The 20,040-nt window shown below is 45.8% G+C and overlaps 1 protein-coding gene across 3 annotated transcripts in view; it reads right to left on the minus strand.

Annotated features, from left to right (window-relative positions):
- Positions 1-20,040, minus strand: part of GRAMD2B (GRAM domain containing 2B) — a 157,775-nt gene that overhangs the window by 27,162 nt on the left and 110,573 nt on the right. For all 3 annotated transcript variants that reach the window (XM_033928988.1, XM_033928990.1, XM_033928989.1), the window contains exons 10-12: positions 16,297-16,416; positions 16,126-16,213; positions 7,313-7,417 (exon numbers count right to left, since the gene is read on the minus strand). In XM_033928988.1, the coding sequence (XP_033784879.1) occupies positions 7,313-7,417; positions 16,126-16,213; positions 16,297-16,416 (313 nt within the window). The remainder of the gene's footprint in view (positions 1-7,312; positions 7,418-16,125; positions 16,214-16,296; positions 16,417-20,040) is intronic.

The following is a 20,040-nucleotide window of genomic DNA, read 5'->3' on the forward strand; positions in this document are numbered from 1 at the left end:
TGTGGAACAAGGCCGGCACGATTTCGGGAAATGTTCCGGACCAAGACACTGCAGGCAGCGTCGATACGGGTCCGTCAGCGAAATCGCGTGCTGGCACTTGCTACACTTTTTAAAACCGGTGATTGGCCGGGACATAGGCCGAAAAAGCTCCGCCGCGAGATCGAAGGAGTGGGGCCTGCGCCACGCGGCCGACCCGGCCAAGCCGCCGGAAGAAATTTTTTTTTAAAAAAAGAAAGAAAAGAAATAAAACACACGATAAGAGTAAAAGAAACTCAAAACCGCAGCTTTGGAAGGCAAAAGAACGGGAGTTCAATCAGTGCAGAATTGAAGAAAGACTTCTCAGCTCCGCGGAAAGAAAAGAACTGAGGAGGCATGCCCGGACCATCGGGCGGGAAGGCACTGGCGCATGCGCGGTGCGGGCATCTTGAAACTTCTGAGTTTCTTCTAGCAAGACATGCTTGTGAGACGTCCGTATCGGGGCTCTGTCGGATGACATCACCCACTAGTGAGAATACCTGCCTGCTTGTCCTGGGATAAAAATTCATACAACGCAAGGAGGACCCCCCGCCCACCCACCCCCAGCGACCCCCCGTTAGTAAAGGGTGCAGACTAATTTGTAGCAACAACGGTTCCAGAAATAAAATATAAAGAGGAGAGAGGGGACATCCCTGATGGGTCCTATGCTGCAAAGAAGAAACCGGCGAGGTGATGCCATTCACAGACACTGCAGCTGGTGGGTGAGCATAGAGAGTATTTATTGCCTGGAAATAAAACCCAGAGAGCCCATAACATTATAACAAGGGGAACAGATAAGTCAATTCAATCCTATCAAAGCTTTTTCGGAGTCGAAGCTAATTACCAAGGCCGGCACCCTATGATAATCACAATGGGCCATCGCCAATAACAACTTGCGCACATTATGACCTGCCTGCCGTCCTTTAACAAAGCCAACCTGGTCCACCCCTACCAAAGATCTTCAGGTTGACATTAATCAAGGAAATGAGACGATACGATTCCACGAGCAGAGGATCCTTGCCCGGTTTAGGCAAAACAGTAATTAACGCTTGATTAGAGAGGGTCGGAAACTGTCCGTCAGCTACAGCCTGCTGATAATAATGCAACAAAGGATCCACCACCTGGCCTTGCAACAGCCGAAAAAACTCACCACTAAACCCATCAGGGCCCGGGGATTTACATAAAGGTAATCACTTAATAACCGCCACTACTTGGCAGAACCGCTATCCGCACTCTTCAATCTCTCCCTTAGTACAGGTAACATCCCGATGGACTGGAAGACGGCTAACGTCATTCCACTCCACAAAAAAGGCTCCAGGATGGAGATGGCAAATTACAGACCAGTGAGCCTCACATCAATAGTGAGCAAACTAATGGAAACCCTAATCAAACGCCAATTGGACAGGATCATGGACTAGGAGAATCTACAGGATCCCCGCCAACATGGATTTACTAAAGGGAGATCCTGCCAATCCAACCTGATCAGCTTCTTTGACTGGGTGACGAAGAAGCTGGATGCTGGTGAGTCCCTGGACATCGTCTACCTGGATTTCAGCAAAGCATTTGACAGCGTACCACACCGTAGGTTGCTGAGCAAGATGAGTTCTTTAGGATTGGGCGACACATTGACCAAATGGGTTGGGAACTGGCTTGGAGGTAGGCTTCAGAGGGTAGTGGTGAATGGCACCCCCTCCGAAATGTCAGAGGTGATAAGTGGAGTGCCACAGGGCTCCGTCCTGGGCCCGATCTTGTTCAACATCTATATAAGAGACTTGACAGAAGGGCTCCGAGGTAGAATAACATTATTCGCCGATGATGCCAAACTAAGCAATGTAGTGAGCAAAAGCACAACAGACAAAAATTCAATGGCAGACGATATGATGCATGACCTACTTCTACTGGAGTGCTGGTCTAGGTCCTGGCAACTCAGTTTCAATGCCAAAAAATGCAAAGTCATGCACCTGAGGAGCCGAAATCCATGCAAGGTTTACACCCTAAATGGCGAGATCCTGACAAGAACTGAAGCGGAAAGAGACTTAGGGGTGATTGTCAGGGAAGACATGAAATCTGCAAACCAAGTGGAGCAAGCTTCATCCAAAGCAAGGCAAATCATAGGTTGCATACGCAGGAGTTTCGTCAGCTGTAAACCAGAAGTCATTATGCCACTGTATAGATCCATGGTGAGACCGCACCTGGAGTACTGTGTGCAATTCTGGAGGCCGCATTACCGCAAGGAGGTGCTGAGACTGGAATCGGTCCAGAGAATGGCCACCAGGATGGTCTCGGGACTCAAGGAGCTCCCATACGAGGAGCGGTTAGGGAAGTTGCAGCTCTACTCACTCGAGGAACGTAGAGAGAGGGGAGATATGATCGAGACATTCAAGTATCTCACGGGCCGCATCGAGGTGGAGGAAGATATCTTCTTTTTCAAGGGTCCCGCGACAACAAGGGGGCATCCGTGGAAAATCAGGGGCGGGAAACTGCACGGTGACACTAGGAAGTTCTTCTTCACTGAAAGGGTAGTTGATCGCTGGAAGTCTTCCACTCCAGGTTATTGAGGCCAGCAGCGTGCCAGATTTTAAGGCCAGATGGGATAGACATGTGGGATCTATCCGCAAAGATAAATAGGGAGGGTCATTAGAGTGGGCAGACTTGATGAGCCGTGGCCCTTATCTGCCGTCTATTTCTATGTTTCTATGTTACTTCCTCACAAGTTGTGGGAGAGCTCAAGCTCTGACAATCCAACTCCGGGAGAGTAGGCAAAGACAGGGAAGCAAGAAAATTGCGTATCAAATGATCCCGGTTCACTACTTCCGTGGAATACAAGACCAATAGTAATTAACAAAGAGCTTTTCCAACTAAGATTGAGCAGTAACGACCTCACCCCCTTGGTCCTGCAAGGAGGTGATCCTAGAAGGACCACTCCAATTTCTAGTGAGCCCAGATAAGAGCCTCCCCGGACGATTGCCAAAATGGTGGAGTCTATATTTGTGGTAAAAAATATATTTTTGGGCCCTCTCATGCAGCAATGAATTGAGCGCTAGAAGCGCAGTGTGCCAATCATTTTTATGTTGCTGGGTAGGACAGCGGGCAAATAACAGGCTGCGCTCTTTCACTCTCCGTTCTAAAGCTAAGATCTTAGCTGCCAAAAGTTTCTTTTTACGAGCGCTATAGGCAATAATAGCCCAACGAAGCACCACTTTCGCAATTTCCCAGAACAAATGCCATCAGTAACATGAGCTCCATTAAATTCCAGGTAATCCCTCCACTGTTGCAAGAGAAAAGGCCCAAATTCAGGGTCAGAGTAGAGAGCCACAGGAAAACGCCATCTCCTCCCACCCCCATGGGAGCAACCCCCCAACATCCACATCCAACCATATCGTAGTATGGTCAGAAATAGCCAAGACCCCAATCTCTGCAGAAAGAACGGCAGAGAAGGAGCATCTGGAAAGAAATACATAGTCAATCTGGGAGGAGGTGTTATGGATCCGGGACGTATGGGTGAAATCCCGCTCCCCCGGATGAAGTGTCCGCCAAACATCCATAAGATCTAACGTACGGATCCAAGCGTTCAACCCGTGATCAGAGCGCCGGGGGAGCGAAGACCCACGAGAGCTGTCCAACTCAGAGTTCAAAATAGAGTTAAAAGTCACCCAAAAAGATTTTATGATCCACAGGGGCATCAGCTAAGGAAAGGACTATACCCAATAATTGTTTAAAGAAAACTACCTGAGCACTATTAGGGGCATACACTGAGGCCAGGAGAACAGGGCGCTGATGTAACATACCCAGAGCAATGACATATCTGCCCTCGGGGTCTGCAATGAGTTTATTCAAGTGGAAAGGGACAGATTTATGAATGAGCAGGGCCACACCTGCTTTAGTAGTAGAAGAGGAAGCTGAAAAACATTGACCCACCCAAGACCGCCTTAGCTTACCATGCTCCTGGTCACTCAATTTAGTCTTGGAGGCCCAGTATGTCAGCCTTATGCTGCGCTAAGCACCGTAGAACCTTATTCCTCTTAATCGGAGAGCCTATACCAGACACGTTCCAAGACACACAATGTAAGCCTCGTCTAGGTGTCAGTCACAGATGGTAACACAGAATACCAGCAGCTCTTAGTACCAAACAGAAACTGCCAGGGGTCCCAGCCCACCCCCTGACAGCCAGACATCTAAAGATCCTGCACACACGCCCCATATACTCCCCCCCAATCCCCCTCTCCCAATCCCTCCCTCCCCTCCACCCGTCCCCAAAACCACCAACCACCATAACAAATGGAGAGAGTACTAACATGCAAGTAGCCCTCCCTTCCCCTACCCTCAAAGAATTCAACCAAGTCACTGGTAACAAAAAACAGAATGAGCAAGAAGACAAGCCCCAGCCCGAGAACACAGTAATCCAGATGCACACATAGACCAAACTCAACTTAACCACCCCCTCAGACTCAACATTAACCAAAAGGGGGTGTACAACAGGGCTGAACATGAAACACACCCAATATAGCATAGAAACATAGCAGAAGATAAGTAATAAAAATGTAATCTAATATAATAAAATGGTAGGACGCGCATGCGCACTAAAAAAATCGTGTTCCCTGATTCCATCGCGGAAACACGATTGCGCATGCGCGGGTTTTACGTCACCGAACTCTGTTCCTCCTCCACCATGCCACGCCAGCCGCCGGCCTCGAGCTCCTGGGGGCCGGCGGCGCGAGCCGCCCAGCCGGTGCTGAGGCCCCGCTTCCGCCCTACATGGCGATGCCAGACCCGGCCCTACAAAACGCTGAGGCCCGTCTTCCGCTTCCGACCTACACGGCACCGCCAGACCCGGCACCACAAAACGGCCCTCACATCCGCAAACAGGGTTGCCATGGAAACAGAGGGGATCAGGAGCTAAACAGAGATTTAAAAAAACAAACAAACAACAGTGCACAAGGACAGAGACACACAGACACTCACAGAAGGTCAGGGGGCTAAAGAGACAGATTGAAAAAAATAACAAAACACTAAGGAGAAAGAGAGACACAGGTAAGGAGTGCTTCTGGGCAGGGGGAGCAGGGAAGAGGGTCAGGGGGAGAAAAGAAGGAGTGCTGCTGGACAGGCAGAGCAGGGAAGAGGAACAGGGGAGCAGGGAAGAGGAACAGGGGAGCAGGGAAGAAGTGCTGCTGGACCGGGGGAGCAGGGAAGAATGACTGCGGAGCAGGGAAGAAGTGCTGCTGGACAGGGGGAGCAGGTAAGAGGGACAGGTGGAGCAGGTAAGGAGTGCTGCTGGACAGGGGGAGGTAAAAGGAAGGGAGAAGGCCTACTGCTGGACAGGTGGAACAGGCAAGGGGTGATGGTTGACAGCCGAGGAAAGAGAGAGACAGAAAGCGGCCAAGAAGAGAGAGAGAAAAAGAAATAAAGAATAAAGACACACACATCTATTCTAGCACCCGTTAATGTAATGGGCTTAAAGACTAGTCCAACAATAAGAGTCCAGTTCAAAAAGGAAAAAAAGAAGAAAACAAAAACAAAATGTCCAAATTGCTCCAGTCAGAAACAACTGCGGTCCCACAAACCACCGAAATGGCCATCCAGGCAAACCCCGAGCCTCGGGCACAGAAGCAGGAAAAGTCAAGTGTTAGATGCCAGATCAGGGAACCATTGCAGCACTTGCTCCAGAGCAGTAGAGCTGGTTTCAAATGCAAATGGCTGGCTGTTATAGAGGAGTTGAAGCCTAGCAGGAAACTGCAATGTGAAGTGCAATTTTTTCTCGTTAAGTTGTTTACAAATGTTGGAGTAAATTACGACGGAGAGAAGCCACATGGTCCAAGTAAGGATGCAAATATTTTGGTAAGTAAGGTCCTTCTTCTGCCGATAGGCTTTCAAGATCGAGTCTTTGATGGCAAAGTTGAGGATCCGAATAATGACCAACTGAGGTCTAGACATTCCCTCTTGCTTCCGACCTAGACGGTGGGCGCGCTCAATACGCAACAGGCCCAAGGCAGGAGTAACCAACAATTCATCCGCCAGCCTCTTTTCCAGAGTAAGGAGCAGCTCCGAATCTAACAAAGTCTCAAGAATTCCCACCAGGATAATACTGTTCCGGCGCGAGCGATTTTCCACATCCTCCAGTTTGTCCTCATAGCTAGCCAATTTACTTTGTAGGGTCTTAAGCTCCGCGTGCACCGTCACGAGAGAATCTTCAGTAGATCTGACACGCTGCTGCACCTCAGTAACCCGGGTATTAAAAATCGGACACAGTAGTAGACAGCTTAGTCAAAGAATCATTAACTTTATCCAATTTAGTTCCCAGGGCCCGAACCACTGCCTCCGTGAGACGAGTGACCCACTCCTCGCTCACCAACTCAGGCGTCTCCGTGGGGCCCGCCATTTTTTCCATCACTCCAGCTGCCGACTTGAGACGCCCTTGTTTCCCAGATTTAGAGCTCATATCAAACCCGTTCTTGTGCACAAACTTGTCCATGCGATCCAGAAAGGCTAAAGCAGTCACTTGGGTTTGAAATTAGAAGCAGAAAATAGTTCAAAAAGGTAGGCGAAAGGGAGACCCTGCTCACTGCATGACCACACCCCCCCTGGTGTTAATCTAATAAAGAGATTCGCTGGTTCAGGCTATCGACAGAACCTAGGATCTGAGGTCCAAGGTTCCTGGAGGGTAGAACACAGCCACACATGTCGTATTCATGGTTATGTTACAGAACCTTTGGTATGGTTTTCTTTTCTGCGATTCCCCTATTTTATGCTTATTTTTGAATTGCTCTTCTATGTGGGAGACTGTATAGAAAGGCAAGGCCAAGCCAGCCAATGAAACCATAGTACAGATGCAATTTATAACGAATAACAATATTCCTTTCATACAATCATGATCGATAATGAAGTTACAACTCAGGAGATAAAGGGGAATAAAAGTTGAAGCCTTGATTCTTTCGTGTAAAAATGTCCAACCCTTCAGGCACAAATCCAGAAGAAGCCCTACATAGTAAAGTCGGAAATTTGTCAAATACAAAGACAGCTTAAACTCAAAGCAGTGGGTCAGCCTGTTTATACACAAACACGTTTGCACTCAATATAAAATTAAAAACAAAAGTCAGAGAATGTCTCCCTTTCATCCAAAAACAAAGGAAGCCCATTCCCTCCAGTGTTAAGGAACACAGGCTGAAAAATAATTCTAGAGGTCATGTTAACACAAAAATAAGTCCTGTGACCTCTAAATGACTGCAGCCCATATGGGAAAATAGAGGGAAATAATTTGTTTACATATACATATTTTACTCATTCATATACAAATGCTTACGTCTTCCCATGTGAGGTTACAAATGAACCCAGAGTGGCGAGTTGCTCTTCCAGAGACAAGATTTTAGATCTCATGTAGAATGTGGATAACAATAAAATGAAGACACTGCAAAAAAAAAAAAAAATAATAATAATATTTGAAGGAAAGAGATTGTGCTTAATATCAACATGCACAAATTCTTCCTCTAGCACATTAGCAGTACTATTTTACTTAAGAATACTAATCTATTTGAAAACGTGGAAGTGGGTAAGTAAATATTTCTATTTTACTTAAGTCCATTCATATTATCATCTTGTTTGATGTTGGAATTCATTTATAAACAGCCATATTGAGTCAGACCAGATCCACAGAGCACAGCACTTTCTGTGGTCTGTATTGACCACTGTGGAAACAGGATATCAAGCTAGATGGACCACTGGTCTGACCCAATATGGCTATCCTTATGTTAAGTCTGCACAGTAGCCAGTCTGGGTCACAAGTGTGTGGCAGATCCCAAAAAGTAGATTTCTCATAGCTCATTTCCAGGGATGAGTAATGGTCTATCCGGCAAGTTTTATGGACTTTTCCTAAAGAAACTTGCACACACGTCTTTAGAACTCAATTATGCTGGTCACCTTAACCACACCCTCTGGTAATAGATTCTACAGATTCATTGTGTGTGTTATAAAAAAAATATTCAACTGCAATGGAGTGATGGAAGGCCAAACTAGCAAGGGCTGAAAGAAAAAAAAAACGTGCTATTATCATATTCAAAAATGGTCAAACAAAAACAGATACAAATCAAAACATAGAAATAACAGTCTGATGAAATAAGATTATACAGAAAACAACCAGTCCAGTAAGGTGTTAACAACCCAACAAGTTGATTCTAAGTAGTTGAGGAACACATGCCTGGGAATGAAAACAAGAGGAAATTAAACAGAAGAATGAAAAAAACAGAAGGGAGAAAGGGGAGGAAGAGACAGAAGAATAATTTCATTACTAAATCTGCCAAATTCAAACATAATTTTCCTTATGAGATGGCGGGGATGTCACTAGTGAAAACTAGAAGAAGTCAGAAATTGCTTTGATAAATAATATATGAACTGACTTCGCATTCAACCTGTCTATGAAGTGTAATCAATATGTTTTAAGTTGCTCAGAAATGTGAAACTCAACAAGGGGGGAACACCCCCCCCTAGAATGGGAACAGAGTTTACCTCCCAGTCATTGCAACTGTTTCTGTAGAGATCACACTTCAAGCCAGGTTAATAAAGATTGTTACAGTCCTTGAAATTATATAAAGTATAGGATTTTCTCCTTTCTTCTTATACTTGTTTTATACTTGTCAGAACATCACTTATGCATGATTAATAGAATCATAACTTAGCTCAAACCCCTCATTGAGCTACCGTATTTTCACGCAAATAACGCGCACCCGTATAAAACGCGCACACGGGTATAGCGCGCAGAAATCACGATGATATGTACAAAAACTTTGGTATACCGCGCTCACGGGTATACCGCGCATGCTGCCCGACGCTCCTTTCGCCCGCCCTGACTTTCCGTGCGCTGTCCCGACTCTCCGTTCACCCCCCCTGACTTCCGTGCACTGTCCCCCCTTGAAGGTCTGTCCCCATCCTGAAAGCCTGATGCCCCACCCCCGACGTCCGATACATCCCTCCCCCCGAAGGACCGCCGACTCCCCAACAATATCGGGCCAGGAGGGAGCCCAAATCCTCCTGGCCACGGCGACCCCCTAACCCCACCCCGCACTACATTACGGGCAGGAGGGATCCCAGGCCCTCCTGCCCTCGACGCAAACCCCTCTCCCCCCAACGACCGCCCCCCCCCAATAACCTCCGACCGCCCCCCAGCCGACCCGCGATCCCCCTGGCGACCCCCACGACCCCCCCACCCCCCTTCCCCGTACCTTGGTAGTTGGGCCAGAAGGGAGCCCAAACCCTCCTGGCCACGGCGACCCCCTAACCCCACCCCGCACTACATTACGGGCAGGAGGGATCCCAGGCCCTCCTGCCCTCGACGCAAACCCCCCCCCCCCCCAACGACCGCCCCCCCAGCCGACCCGCGACCCCCCTGGCGACCCCCACGACCCCCCCACCCCCTTCCCCGTACCTTTGGTAGTTGGCCGGACAGACGGGAGCCAAACCCGCCTGTCCGGCAGGCAGCCAACGAAGGAATGAGGCCGGATTGGCCCATCCATCCTAAAGGTCCGCCTACTGGTGGGGCCTAAGGTGCGTGGGCCAATCAGAATAGGCCCTGGAGCCTTAGGTCCCACCTGGGGGCGCGGCCTGAGGCACATGGTCGGGTTGGGCCCATGTGCCTCAGGCCGCGCCCCCAGGTGGGACCTAAGGCTCCAGGGCCTATTCTGATTGGCCCACGCGCCTTAGGTCCCACCAGTAGGCGGAGCTTTAGGATGGATGGGCCAATCCGGCCTCATTCCTTCGTTGGCTGCCTGCCGGACAGGCGGGTTTGGCTCCCGTCTGTCCGGCCAACTACCAAAGGTACGGGGAAGGGGGGTGGGGGGGTCGTGGGGGTCGCCAGGGGGATCGCGGGTCGGCTGGGGGGCGGTCGGAGGTTCTTGGGGGGGGCGGTCGTTGGGGGGGAGGGGGGTTTGCGTCGAGGGCAGGAGGGCCTGGGATCCCTCCTGCCCGTAATGTAGTGCGGGGTGGGGTTAGGGGGTCGCCGTGGCCAGGAGGGTCTGGGCTCCCTTCTGGCCCAACTACCAAAGGTACGGGGAAGGGGGGTGGGGGGTCGTGGGGGTCGCCAGGGGGGGGTCGCGGGTCGGCTGGGGGGGGGCAGTCGGAGGTTCTAGTGGGGGGCGATCGTTGGAGGGAGGGGGGTTTGCGTCGAGGGCAGGAGGGCCTGGGATCCCTCCTGCCCGTAATGTAGTGCGGGGTGGGGTTAGGGGGTCGCCGTGGCCAGGAGGGTTTGGGCTCCCTTCTGGCCCGATATTGTCGGGAAGTCGGCGGTCCTTCGGGGTGGGGGTGCGAGTGGTCCTGCCGGGGGGGGGGGATGTATCGGACGTCGGGGAGTCGGCCGGGCAAGAGGGCTTGGGCTCCCTCTTGCTCCGATCGTGGATGCGGGTGCGGGTGGGAGCGCGTGCGAGCGGTCGTTCGGGATGGGGGTGCGAGCGGTCTTGCTGGGGGGGGTGAATCGGGCGTCGGGCGGGGGTGGGAACTATGTTTTAAAACTTTTGTATACCGCGCTCATGCATATAACGCGCGAGGGGTATGCGCGGTAGGTAAAAACGCGTATAACGCGCGCGTTATATGCGTGAAAATACGGTAAGTTATGATTCTATTAATCATGCATAAGTGATGTTCTGACAAGTATAAAACAAGTATAAGAAGAAAGGAGAAAATCCTATACTTTATATCATTTCAAGGACTGTAACAATCTTTATTAACCAACATCCTGGCTTGAAGTGTGATCTCTACAGAAACAGTTGCAATGACTGGGAGGTAAACTCTGTTCCCATTCTAGGGGGGTGCGTTCCCCCCTTGTTGAGTTTCACATTTCTGAGCAACTTAAAACATATTGATTACACTTCATAGACAGGTTTGTGTTGAATGCGAAGTCAGTTCATATATTATTTATTTAAAATTCAAACATAAGCCAAAAAACAAGGTAAACAACCCCACAAAAAACTCACAATATATTAAAAAAAAAAAAAAAAATGGGGAAAGAACATTTCACATCAAACAGAGATAAGCTCTGCTCTGGATTGTTGTTGCCATGACTTTTGGTTGTGTTATGGTTATATTGCTTGACCTAATAAAGATATTATTGAAAAAAAAAAAAAAGGTTTTATTCCAACACAATGAAACAGTATATATTCTGAATGGAAAATTATAACATTAAACACAATGAGGGGCATAATAACCAAAAAAAAATGTCTAAGTCCGATTTGGACATAGGGTGCTAGTCGCCCAAGGTTGGCAGCAGCAAAAGTCCATTCTTGAAAAGTACGTCTAAAATATATATTATTTGAAAATAGTCTATTTGTATGTACAGATGTTTGATCGTCCTGACCGCCACTACGTCTATGTTTACACCACATTCTCGACCAAAAATTCATCCAAGTCTCAAAAGCCCAGAACAAGACCTTTTGGATGTGGGAGGGGCCACCATTGTGAAATTCACAGCAGAGCAGTGAGGCACCTTACAGGGCACTGCTGTGAACTTCCCAAAAATCTTACCAGAAGTCCCTTATAGGTTATGGTGAGTCCCCCAAAACACCACCAAAACCACTATATCAACCTGTCTACAACCCTAATAGCCCTTATGGCTGCAGGTGGCACCTATATGGCAGTACAGAAGGGTTTTTGGTGGGCTCACATTTTCTACCATGAATGTAGTAGCTAGAGTGGCTTATGGGCCTGGGTCCTCCTCTCTATGGTTCACCAGCCCACCCCCCAAGACTACTTAAGCCACCTCTGTGCAGCTCTACTAGGCTTTCCTGTGCCAGGTGCTGATGTTCCAGAGGCAGGTATGTATGTTTTTATTCTGAACGTTGTGGGGGTGCAACGGGGTTAGTGAACACAGGGGAAGTGTGTGTGCGGGGGAGTCTTTACTTTGTCTCTGCAGTGGTTCTCTGCTCACTTTGGATACCTTTTGGGCACTTATACCTGTGTTTACATTGTCTAAGTCACAACGTATAGGTTTCACCTAGGCAATCTCATCAAACATTCGATTATCCCTGCAGGATGACAGTCTAGGTTGGCTCACATCCCACCCTAACCACTCCTCCAAAAACACCCCTTTCAGCTCTGGGTGCACAGCGAGATTCAGAGGCCTAAAAGCCCTTTTGATTATTGGCACTTGGACGGTTAGGTCATCCAAGGAAATGATATACCGGCAGACATGATCTGGAGCTCCTTTCAAGATTTAGAGTGGAATGATTATATCAGATTATATAACTAATACTCTAGATCCTATTGCGTTCTGGACTCATGCCCCCCAGAAATTATGAAAGCAGCACCTTTATAATTTAAATTATCACTAATGCAATATTTGGCTTACAACCTAAACAATGGGAAGTTCCTCTCTAATAATGGTCACATTATTATAACCCCAATTCTAAAAAATCATAAAGTATCCTCAGCCCTAATATCCAACTATAGACCGGTAGCTTCCATTCCATTTATTATAAAAATTATGGAGGGATTGGTTCACACCCAACTGATGGGTTATCTTGATCAATTCTCTCTCCTCCATGAAACTCAATCTGGTTTTAGGCCATTATTCAGTACGGAGACAGTAATTGCGGCTATCTTAGACAATTTGTACCTACTGTTTAGTAAAGGCCTTAATGCCCTGATAATGCAATTCGATATGAGTTCTGCCTTTGATCTAGTGGACCACATGAAACTGCTGCAATGCCTAGATGCCATTGGTATCCGGGATAAGGTGCTGAACTGGTTCCGTGGCTTCCTTATATCCCGCACCTATCAGGTTCGTTTTAATTATGAGCTTTCCGACACCTGGAGCAATCCATCCGGTGTGCCCCAAGGCTCTCCACTATCCCCATTGCTCTTCAACGTCTACATGTCCTCACTGGGCACGAAGCTAACCCAGCTGGGGATAAAACTATTTAGTTATGCAGATGATTTTACGATTATCATCCCATTCACCAATTCTGTCTCCGAAACTATTCCCAAAGCTTCAGAAGCTATAAACATGAGGGAACAATGGATGACAAACTTTAGGCTCAAACTTAATTCAGATAAAACGACTTTTTTCATTGCTTCACCACAACCACTTGACATTAAATCACCCCTCTGTATCAATAACCTTAGTTACCCTATCCAGCCCTCCATAAAGATACTAGGTGTAACTCTGGATCAATGCCTAACCATGAAAAACCAAGTAGATTTCTTAATCAGAAAGGGATTTTTCACTCTCTGGAAACTCAGATCCCTTAAAGCTTATTTTGTTACATCGGTTTTTAGAATCCTAGTCCAATCCCTCATACTAAGCCTGCTTGACTACTGTAATATCGCCTATTAGGCAATTTCCCCTAAAAAATATGCGACGCCTACAACTGTTGCAGAATGCGGCAGTCAGACTAATCTTTGGACTAAAAAAATTTGACCACGTGACACCCTACTACCGGCAGCTACATTGGCTGCCGATGAAGGCACGCGTAAAGTTCAAATTTGCCTGTTTCTGCTTTAAAGCATTACACGGACTTGCCCCCAAATACATTACTGACCTTTTCTCCTTCTCAACCAACAGACACAAGAGAAGTTTACATTCCAACTTCGTTTCCCCCCCAGTGAGAGGTTGCAAACTGAAAAAACACCATGAATTCCTTCTCTCACACCAAGCAGCATCATGGGGTAAAGACCTAGAACAATTACTTTCGCCCTCTACTTATGAGGAATTTAGGAAACGTTTAAAAACACACCTGTTCCTAAAACATCTTGACAACTGATCCACTTATCTCTTTCCTCTCAATAGCGACCTACTGTCCTTTTGATCACTTTTCTCCTCAACAATGAATTTCCTGTCTAATTACTTCTCTTTCTTCTTCCCCTCTTGAAGTCAGTCAATTTGTACCTTTGCTTAATCTTTTATAAAGCGCATAGAAATTCACGGTATTGCGGTATATAAGCTGTTATTATTATTATTATTATCCAAGTGCCGACTTGGGTGGGTTTTTAAACGTATTTAAGTTTCAATTAGGAGCCCCAATCTGTATAGAAGACCCTAACATCAAATCCAATCTGCATACCAGACCTGACATGGTCTGTGTTTCGGCTTCAAAAAGCCTGCCTCAGGGGTTGAAATTGGCATCCAGTAGATGGCACTCTTGTAGTATCAAAGGTGTTTGAAACGTCCAATATTCAATGAAACTTTTCTCTTACAAGCTTCACATACTCATGGTCCCCGTACAGAAACGGTAGACTGAACAATTCACTTTGAAAACAGGAAATTCAAACATAAAAACTTCCCCGCCCATAAATTGTTGGCTGAGAAGTTCCCTTTGTAGCCCATAAGGTAGAACAGTCCCTTTGGGGGACAGTGGTTTTTCCTATTACAGATTGCTAATAGTTTTGTTTAGATTTGTTTTTTTAATGTTTAAATTTGAAGTTCTTTTTGTAAGACTTATTTCACCAAAACATGTTGAGTTTTCAATGAATTTTTAACCCTTATTGGACTGGTTGTTTTCTGTATGACCTTATTCTTATCATACTGTAAATATATTTGTGATTTTTAAAATTTGACCTCTTCTGGCAGGCTCATGAGATTGCCACTAGATATCATGGCAGCCATTTTGAGGGTACAGAATCACTCCTGCCCAGACTACATTCCTAGACCACAAGGGATTATGAGATAAACTGAGGAGATCTACAGGTAAGTAGTGGGGGAAGAGGCAACTCTTGTTCAGAAGGGGTGGGGGGGAAGGGACAAACAGGATAAAGCATGGTCATAGCCTTTCAGCTGAAAACTGAGCAGAAAAAAAAGATTTTGGGTCAGTTTAGGCATCAACACTAAATTTGATTGGCCTTTCATGACAGTTTCAGAGCTTGTGCAACAGTAACTTACTGGCAAGCTTAAAACGGTACATGTGTCAGGCTCCAGAGGGAACCACAGTCTATGCCTGTGCCTATCATACCCCAAAGAGATTCCAAGTGTGCCACAAGAGATTCTAGAATTTTACTTTATTTTTAAAAATTCCCTTCATAGGTTTACACTAGAATAGATAACATGTCAATATTATGAGCGTGTGTGTAAGGATACAACCATCCAGACAAGCTTCATTCTTTGAAGTGATTGGTCCTTGAAAACTAACGGCAAGTAATTTTATTTTTATGTAGTAGCTATCCTAACTCGAGCAACAAAGCAACCGAGGCTTTGTTACTGTTTGGATCTTCGTATCTTTGCAAACTTGGATTTTCAGCTCTGACAGAAATTAAATAAAAAAAGAAACAAAGAGAGAACGACTGCAGATGGTGGATGATGAAATGTGTATTTACTCGTTGACTATCAAGCTGCATTTTGAGTTAATTTGCACGCAATAAACAAGCACATTCATCGCATTTCTATTCTATCTACTTTAGTTTCACCATTGTTACAATTACCCATACATAGCATAAAGAACTTTAAAAAACTCAAATTTAATTTTCTGTTGGTTTTACAATTGTATAATTTCAGTTATAATGGGCTGCAAAACACATTTGCTCTGTACCAGAGCTAAAAAAAAAAAGTTTGAGACACGCTAGTCTATGCCTCTCAACAAAGGATGACTGCTAGAATAGCTGGGTTAGACAAGATGGAAGATAAAAATAAGAATGGGTAAAATAGTGAAGGGAGGCAAATGGAGCCCCTGTGGTGTTTCATACTCGATACTGCTGTCAAATAAAAAGGGGATTGAGGACTTGTATACTGTATTTTTTGTAGTTTTACAACTACACTCAAAGTAGTTTACATACAGGTACTTCAAGCATGTTTCCTATCTGTCCAGGTGGGCTCAGAATCTATTTAATGTACCTGGGGCAGTGGAGGATTAAGTGGCTCCTTGCCCAGGGTCACAAGGAGCAGCGTGGGCTTTGAACTCACAACCTCAGAGTGCTGAGGCTGTAGCTCCAACCACTATGCCACCCTCTTGAAGGATTCCTTCTCCGCCACTGCTGCTCCTTCTCCAGTGAAACACATAAGAAATTGGAATAGGAGCGGTGTAGTTTTGCTTGATTGTATGTATTCAGTTTGGGGATGCATCAAGGCAATTCTAGAATGGGTTTTAAAGTTTGTCAGATAACAAAACAGTAGTCATATTGAGTACTGTAAACAGGTTGTGCACTTACATAACTGCATAGAAAGTGAGCATTGCATTCATTGACGGGAAGGAAGGGGACTTCACTTGATGGAAGAAGGTGAAGGGCCTAATCCGATCTGAAGAAAGGAGACAATCTCATTTAGTCATAATATGGACAAAGACTCATGTTGATACATTATGGTGGGCATAATCAGTTTACCATTCCTGAAGCTCCTTCTCATCTTCCCTTCATGGGAATGTGCAAAGATATCAGCTTGGGATGAGGCTGCTGCCTCTGACTTGCTAACCTCAAGATGATTTGGCATCTCCACGGGGAATTCTAAAAAGAACACATTACATTTTTTACTTTTATATATTTTAAAAATACATATTTAGTTTAGAAAAATCCATCACTAATGCCAAGAGTTTACCTGGATTGGTAGGCTAAAAATCTGTAAATAAAACACCACCATTTTTCAAAAAACTTGATATATTACCTACTGTGGCATAAGTACCGTTTATACTCGAATATAACCTAAGATTTTGGGGCCCAAAAATAGCCACAAAATTAGGATCTCAGTTTATATTCGAGCCATCACCCGACCATCGACGCGGCTGTCCTCCTCTTCCTCCAGCACCACTATCCTGCATACATGCTCCCCTCCAGCTTACTGATTTGTACTCAAGAAAGCTGCTGCTGCAATGCTGAATAAGGTTGTGACTACCAATGGTGGATGTTGATCTGGTGCAGGGCCTTGAGCATCTGCACATGCTCCAGGCCCCTCTGAGAATCTTGGAGAAGGCGGGAGATGGCAGGCGTTGAGCATGCACAGATGCTCGAGGCCCTGTACTAGATCAACATTCGCAATTGGTGGTCACAACCTTATTTAGCATCATGGCAGCAGCAGCTTTCTTGAGCACCAATGGTTAAGTGCTCTTTGCCTCCTTGGCTGATAGATTCTCTGACCATGCAATCACAAAACACTGGCGTTTTCCAGTTAAAGCCTGGAACCTTGGAAAGGGGTATTCATGTAGGTTTCTAGATGTCAACAATTAACAGTGCTAAATTATACTGGACTTCAGTGAAGAAGCCAAAGTTGTGGAACTTCCAGCCTTGTTCTGGGATATCCAAAAATGAATCTACAGTATGCATGAACATTTATCTCATGCATATGCATTATAGAAATTACGAAAACTAGGCTGCCAAGTACTAAGTTGAGAACTCGGAGAAGGAACACTGTATATCTGGGTTTTGTTTTTTTTAACCTGGGCCCTCCCTGTACAAGTTTGTTCTCTAGGCAAGTTACAATTTGTCTGCAAGGGAATATATTTTATTATTATTTCAGCATCCTTATTACCTACTCCTCCAAAATTTGCTTGGAGCAGAATATGAGATTAACCATATAAAATGCAATTGAGAATAAAACTGTTTAATTTGTTAAATTACATTACACTGGTACCTTTTATACCACCAATACCTTGCGGTTCTAGGCAGATGACAGAAAGAAGTGTTCTGGTCATATCCAGTAAGATTACAAGATGGCTATTTGGTTGGAATGTTTAGGGACTGGGGAAAGAAAGAGGTAAATTCTAAATGTTGTTTAAAAAATACACTACCTGTATACATTTGGGTTCTGAATTGTTATGATGGGTGGATCTCAGCCATCTGAACTTGACCCAATTCCCCCAAAGCCTGCGAAAAAATAGTCAGAAAGTGTTCCAGGTACTGAAGGAACTTAGGAAAGTTCTGGTGGCTCCGCTGACTGACCTTTTCAACAAATCTTTAGAGTCGGGAGTGGTATCAGAGGACTGGAGAAGGGCGAATGTATTCCCTCTCCACAAAAGTGGAAGTAAGGAAAAAGTAAGGAATTACAGGCCGGTAAGTCTGACCTCTTTGGTAAACGTTTTTAAAACATAGAATGGTCAAGTTTCTGGAATCCTGTGGATTACAGGACCGGAGGTAAAATGGATTCACTAGAGGTAGGTCTTGTCAGACAAATCTGATCTAATTCTTTGACTGGGTGACTAAAGAATTGGCTAGAGGGAGTGCGCTAAATGTGGTGCATTTAGATAAGAACATAACATAAGAACATAAGAAGCGCCATCTCCGGATCAGACCTTCGGTCCATCAAGTCCGGCGATCCGCACATGCGGAGGCCCTGCCAGGTGTACACCTGGCGTAATTTATAGTCCACCATATCCTTATATGCCTCTCTTAAGGAGATATGCATCTAGTTTGCTCTTGAAGCCTAGGACGGTCGATTCCGCAATAATCTCCTCTGGGAGGGCATTCCAGGTGTCAACCACTCTCTGAGTGAAGCAGAACTTCCTGACATTAGTCCTGAACCTGTCCCCCCTTAGCTTCATTACATGTCCTCTAGTCCGTGTCAAATTGGACAATGTAAATAATCTTCTCTGCTCTATTTTGTCGATTCCTTTCAGTATTTTGAAGGTCTCGATCATATCCCCACGCATTCTCCTTTTCTCAAGGGAGAACAATCCTAGTGTTATAAGTCTATCCTCGTATTCCAGTCTCTCCATACCCTTCACCAGTTTTGTTGCTCGTCTCTGCACCCTCTCCAGCAGTTTTATATCCTTCTTTAGGTAGGGAGACCAATGTTGGACGCAGTATTCCAAGTGTGGTCTGACCATTGCCCTATAAAGCGGCATTATAACTTTCTCCGATCTACTCGAGATTCCTTTCTTTATCATGCCCAACATTCTATTTGCCTTCTTTGCCGCTGCCGCGCATTGTGCCGACGGCTTCAGGGTCCTATCTATCAGTACACCCAGGTCCTTTTCTTGTTCACTCTTCCCCAGAGTTGCACCTGACATTGTATACTCGTATTCCTTATTCTTATTGCCTAAATGCATTACCTTGCATTTCTCCACATTGAACTTCATCTGCCATTTCTCCGCCCATGTTTCTAACCGACACAAGTCGCTCTGGAGTTTCTCTCTATCCTCCTGCGATCTGATCGCCCGGCATAGTTTTGTATTGTCTGCAAACTTGATGATCTCACTGGATGTTCCTTCCTCCAGGTCATTGATATAAATATTAAAAAGGATCGGCCCAAGTACCGAGCCCTGGGGTACACCACTAGTCACTTTCTCCCAGTCGGAGAACTTCCCATTTATGCCCACTCTCTGCCTTTGGTTTTCCAGCCATTTGCCTATCCATCTTTGTATATCCCCCTCTATGCCATGGCTTTGTAGTTTCCTGAGAAGTCTTTCGTGTGGAACTTTGTCGAACGCTTTCTGGAAGTCCAAGTATATTATGTCCACCGGCTTCCCACTATCTATTTGCTCGTTCACGGTCTCAAAAAATTGGAGTAAATTCGTCAAACATGATTTCCCTTTCCTGAATCCATGTTGACTGGGTTTCATCAAGTCGTGTGCGTCCAAGTGCCGGACCATGCTATCCTTGATCAGTGCTTCAACCATCTTGCCGGGGACAGACGTAAGACTCACAGGTCTATAGTTGCCCGGTTCCCCTCTCGATCCTTTTTTGAAAATTGGGGTGACGTTCGCTATCCTCCAGTCGTCCGGTATCTGTCCAGTTCTGATTGTCAGGTTTGCAAGTTTTTGCAATAACTCTCCGATTTCAACCTTCAATTCCTTTAAGACTCTCGGGTGAATTCCATCCGGTCCAGGGGATTTGTCACTTTTAAGTTTGTCGATCTGATAGTATATCTGGTCTAAGTCCACTTCAACTGTGGTGAGGCTGTCTTCTATTTCTCCTGCAAACACTTTCTCCGCTTCAGGTATTGTTGAGGTGTCCTCCTTCGTAAAGACGGACGCAAAGAAGGAATTTAGTTTGTCTGCGATTTGTTTATCTTCCTTGATGTACCCTTTTCTTCCCTGGTCGTCCAAGGGTCCGACTGCCTCTTTTGCAGGTTTTTTCCCTTTCACGTATCTAAAGAAGGGCTTGAAGTTTTTGGCCTCCTGGGCTATTTTTTCCTCA

The sequence above is a fragment of the Geotrypetes seraphini genome, chromosome 1, assembly GCF_902459505.1.
Source record: "Geotrypetes seraphini chromosome 1, aGeoSer1.1, whole genome shotgun sequence".
In the NCBI taxonomy this organism is placed as follows: Eukaryota; Metazoa; Chordata; class Amphibia; order Gymnophiona; family Dermophiidae; genus Geotrypetes; species Geotrypetes seraphini.